Source organism: Lactuca saligna, chromosome 8, assembly GCF_052625555.1.
Source record: "Lactuca saligna cultivar CGN05327 chromosome 8, ASM5262555v1, whole genome shotgun sequence".
In the NCBI taxonomy this organism is placed as follows: Eukaryota; Viridiplantae; Streptophyta; class Magnoliopsida; order Asterales; family Asteraceae; genus Lactuca; species Lactuca saligna.
The window spans coordinates 58,667,936-58,671,963 of NC_136424.1; the positions used below are offsets into that span (position 1 = coordinate 58,667,936).

General features: G+C 35.5%; 1 protein-coding gene across 1 annotated transcript; it reads left to right on the forward strand.

The window, feature by feature from the left end:
• Positions 1-333: 333 nt before the first annotated feature.
• Positions 334-3,062, forward strand: LOC145008510 (uncharacterized). Its single transcript, XM_078967099.1, has one exon. The coding sequence runs from the start codon at positions 899-901 to the stop codon at positions 2,261-2,263; it is 1,365 nt and encodes a 454-aa protein (XP_078823225.1). The 5' UTR covers positions 334-898; the 3' UTR covers positions 2,264-3,062.
• Positions 3,063-4,028: the final 966 nt, after the last annotated feature.

The following is a 4,028-nucleotide window of genomic DNA, read 5'->3' on the forward strand; positions in this document are numbered from 1 at the left end:
ATTAAATCCATAAAATACATGGATTTCAAACCTAATATATAATAAATTAACTAATATATAATAAAGTAACGTATGATGTGAGTTGCTAATACAAATTATAACCCGTTTCCTCATCCTAAGCTCCTGCCATTTTATACCCAACAAAGATGAACAGATCGTTCTTCACTCAACAAATCCTTTCTCTCTCTCTAAAACCCTGGGATCCTCCAAATTCGATCCAACTACATGTTGACCGTCAGATCACATCAACGAACTTCTCTCTCTTAATAACACGTGCCATTCCCTCTCCCCCCTCTTATTAGTACTTTACTTCCATGCATGGAATTCTCCTCCGACTACAACTCATATATATAGAGAGAGAGAGAAACAAACAGATGAAACAGTCATGGAGTCTGTTTTCAATTCTCCACCTCTTGATTCGCTACTCCTTACCTCTCATTGATCTTTTCTTCTCAACTTCTTATTTTTATTTTCTGGGGTTCATTAGTTTTTACCAATTTTGAACGTTGCAATAGCAGAGTGCTTTCTGTCTTGTGTATTTCCGTGTTTCGGTACCAGATTTGTTGAAGATAAGAGATGCTTCCTTTCTTTTTCAGTTCGATCTTAAACTTCCCAAAACCTGTCGAATCCTTCCCCCAAACTGAGATAAAAAGTCTTTGATTTTTTATCTGAGACATGATCTGCTTTGAAAGATTAAAAATCGCTAAATTTGATGAGCTTTTTGTAGTGCTTTTGATTCACTTTATTTTTTCCTGGGTCTGCGTTCTTGGGATTTGAGCCCTAAAGACGTTTCACCGAAATCAGCAAATGTCGTAAGCTTAAATTGATCTTTGCTTTTCTTGGTTCGTTTGGTGTTTTTTCGATTAGGTATTTCGAAAATTTCGATCAGGAAATCAAGATGGATGATGATCATGATGAACTGAGATTTGTGTGTAAGTTGTGTGATAAACGATACCCAAGTGGGAAATCATTAGGTGGCCATATGAGGTCTCATGTAAATTCCCCCGCTGCTGCTGTTGCTGCTAATTCAGCTGAATCAGACGACAAATTTGAGCCCATGAAGAAGCTTTCAACTTTGATCATCAACGGAAACGGAATTGGAAACGGGAATGGGAATGGGAATGGGAATGAGAATGGGAATTCTAGTATTTACGGGTTACGAGAGAACCCTAAAAAGAGTTGGAGAGCAGTCGGTTCTTCCTCCTCGACTTTATCTTTCCCAAATGAGAAAATTTGCAAGCAATGTGGAAAAGGGTTCCCATCTTTAAAAGCTTTATGTGGTCATATGGCTTTCCATTCCGGTAAAGATAGGAATTCCAAGGATTACGATTATTCATGGACAAGTGAGAATCTCGATCATGATGATAAGTCCATCAGCGATAGTCATTCCGATACCGAAGAAAACGAGCTTCAAGATCCGATTTGTGTTACAAGATCCAAATCAAAAAGGTACAAGAACATCGTAGTTAAACCAACTTCTTTTTTAACCAATAGTAATAATAGTAATTACAATTACGGATCTTCTTCTGTTTCTGAAATTGATGAAATTGAACAAGAAGAAGTTGCAATGTCTTTGATGATGTTATCTAAGGATTCCGCCAACTGGGTCGGTGTTAATTCCGTGGTAGAATCTTCTGACAACAATTCTGTAGTTTTGGAGACCAAGTGGAATTCCGAGAATCGTTGGAATGGAATCAAGAAAGTGGAATCCGATATTACGGTAGAGGAACTTCTTAGGAATGGTGATCAACATAAGAAGCGATCAAAAGGAGTGAATGGTTTGAACTGCAGAGTGTATTCTTATGAAGAAAAACTCGAAATTAGAAGGAATTTGTTTAAAGAATTCGGGTATAATGATAACTTTGAGAAAAGAACCAAAGAGGATGATGATTCTTATACGCCTGAGGAGTCGCATAAGAAGAGAAACAAGTATGAATGTATGAACTGCAACAAGATTTTTAGTTCTTTTCAAGGGCTTGGAGGACATAGACCTTGTCACAAAAAGAACAATTCAGAAGCCCAATATCATAATCACAAGGCTAAGTTTGACAAGAAAATGAGGCCAAAAAAGAACAAAGGGCATGAATGTCCAATTTGTTTTAGAATGTTTAAATCAGGGCAAGCTTTAGGGGGTCACAAAAGGTCTCATTTCATTAATGGTGGTCCTGGAGAAAGGTTTGATCATATTGCAGTGATGGAAGATGAGGGTCCCACATATACTGATATGATTGATCTTAATCTCCCTGCTCCAGAAGAGGATTAGGGTTAGAAATCGCATGATTTGGTCTTCGTTTTTGGTTGTTTATCAGAGGACTTTAGAGAGGTGAGAGTTCTATTTTTGTTCTTACTGTTTAGAACTTCAGAATATTTTCTTCATTTCATCCAATTCTTGAATTTGTGCCTAAATTTTCCTGAACATTAAGCTGAATTCGTGGTTTCAAGAACAGTTGATGCTACTTTACTCCCGATTCATGCAATTCTTTAATTTTTGCCTACTTTTCGAGAGAAGTTATGAGTTAGGTTTCAGGTTTTAGCTATTTCAAGAACTTGTGATGCTTTTTTCCTCCGATTCTTGAATTTATGGTTAATTTTCAAGAAAATTTGGCGTTAAGTTCCCTGTTATGTTTCAATAACTTGTGATACTTTTAATTCACTTTTACTTTGCTTTATTATATCCCCAGTTTCATCAGAATCTTGAATTTATGCCCAAATTTCAAAAAAAAAAAAAAGAGGTTGAAGTTAGCTTTTTTGACGAACTTGAGATGTATTGTTGCTTACTATTGCTATGGTTTATAATTAGTTGTTCCTACAGTAATTTGGTGGCATATGTTTTAGTGGAAGGTGCTATGAATAATGAGCATTTGCTTTTTGAAAATACACCATGATTCACGCTTTAATGTACATTTGTGTGTCTTGATATGGTGGTTTTGTGTGTGTAAGTGTTTGTGGGGTAGGCTACCAAAAGGAAGGAATTTTATATGAGTTTGTTTTGGGACATAGCAACCAAATGTAGCCTACAAAATTGCTTGGAAATGTCGGTAATAATATAAAATTTTGGGACATACCTTGTTTTAGGTTAATGGTTTTTTTAACAGATCACGATTTAACCATAGTATATACTTTTAATTGTTTTCATTGCTTTATTGATTTTATAAAGATCGAAAATATACTATGATCCAACAGTGGTATCAAAGGTATCGTTTCATATTAATGACACTTCTAAAATCGGTTTTGTGAAAACCTAGTGGGTGTGATCTTGTACACATTGGCTGGGAAATTGTATGTATAAACTATACACACTAGGATTTTGATTTCCAATGAGGTTATAGCAAAAAACGATTCTCCTTTTAATTTAAAGTGTATGAATTTGTTTTCTCACTTATTTTATGTTTTGACATGAATCCATATAATAAAAGTCATGTAGTGTGTTCATATGTGTCTTTAAAATAGTTTATTGACATTGTAACATATAACAATGTGTAACGTTCAATTTTCAAAATAAAATTTTCATTTTGAATTAAGGATAAAATATTATTTTCCAAAAACCAAGTCAAGAAAAACATAAGTATCAAATACAATCTTCCAAAAATATCAAAGTATCAAAACATACAAAATCACAGAAATTGCAGCTGGATGTGCACAATCGAGTCTTCACCCCACGATCATTTGAAGTACCTGAAATACACTAAATCAAGAACCGTAAGCACGAAGCTTATTGTGTTCCCCTAAAATACCACACACGACATATATAACAGCAAGTAGCTGTATCGGGTCTGTATCAATCCTGGCCCATATCAACCCATAGTCCGTAATGACTCTGAGCCCAGAGATCGGCTCCAATAGGTCCATATCAACCCTGAGTCTGTAATGACTCCGAGCCAATATCGGCTTCATGCATACAACATACAAGCATATCAGCAAGAGTCACAAAGACATCATGCACTTCGACATCTAGTGTCCTATAGTATAGTGAGAATACTCACCTCTTGAATAGTGGTTAATAATACCACAACTCTCACACATAGAGA

Excerpts from the sequence above, each read along its gene's own strand:
- LOC145008510 (XM_078967099.1), top strand. The coding sequence starts at position 899 with ATGGATGATGATCATGATGAACTGAGATTTGTGTGTAAGTTGTGTGAT.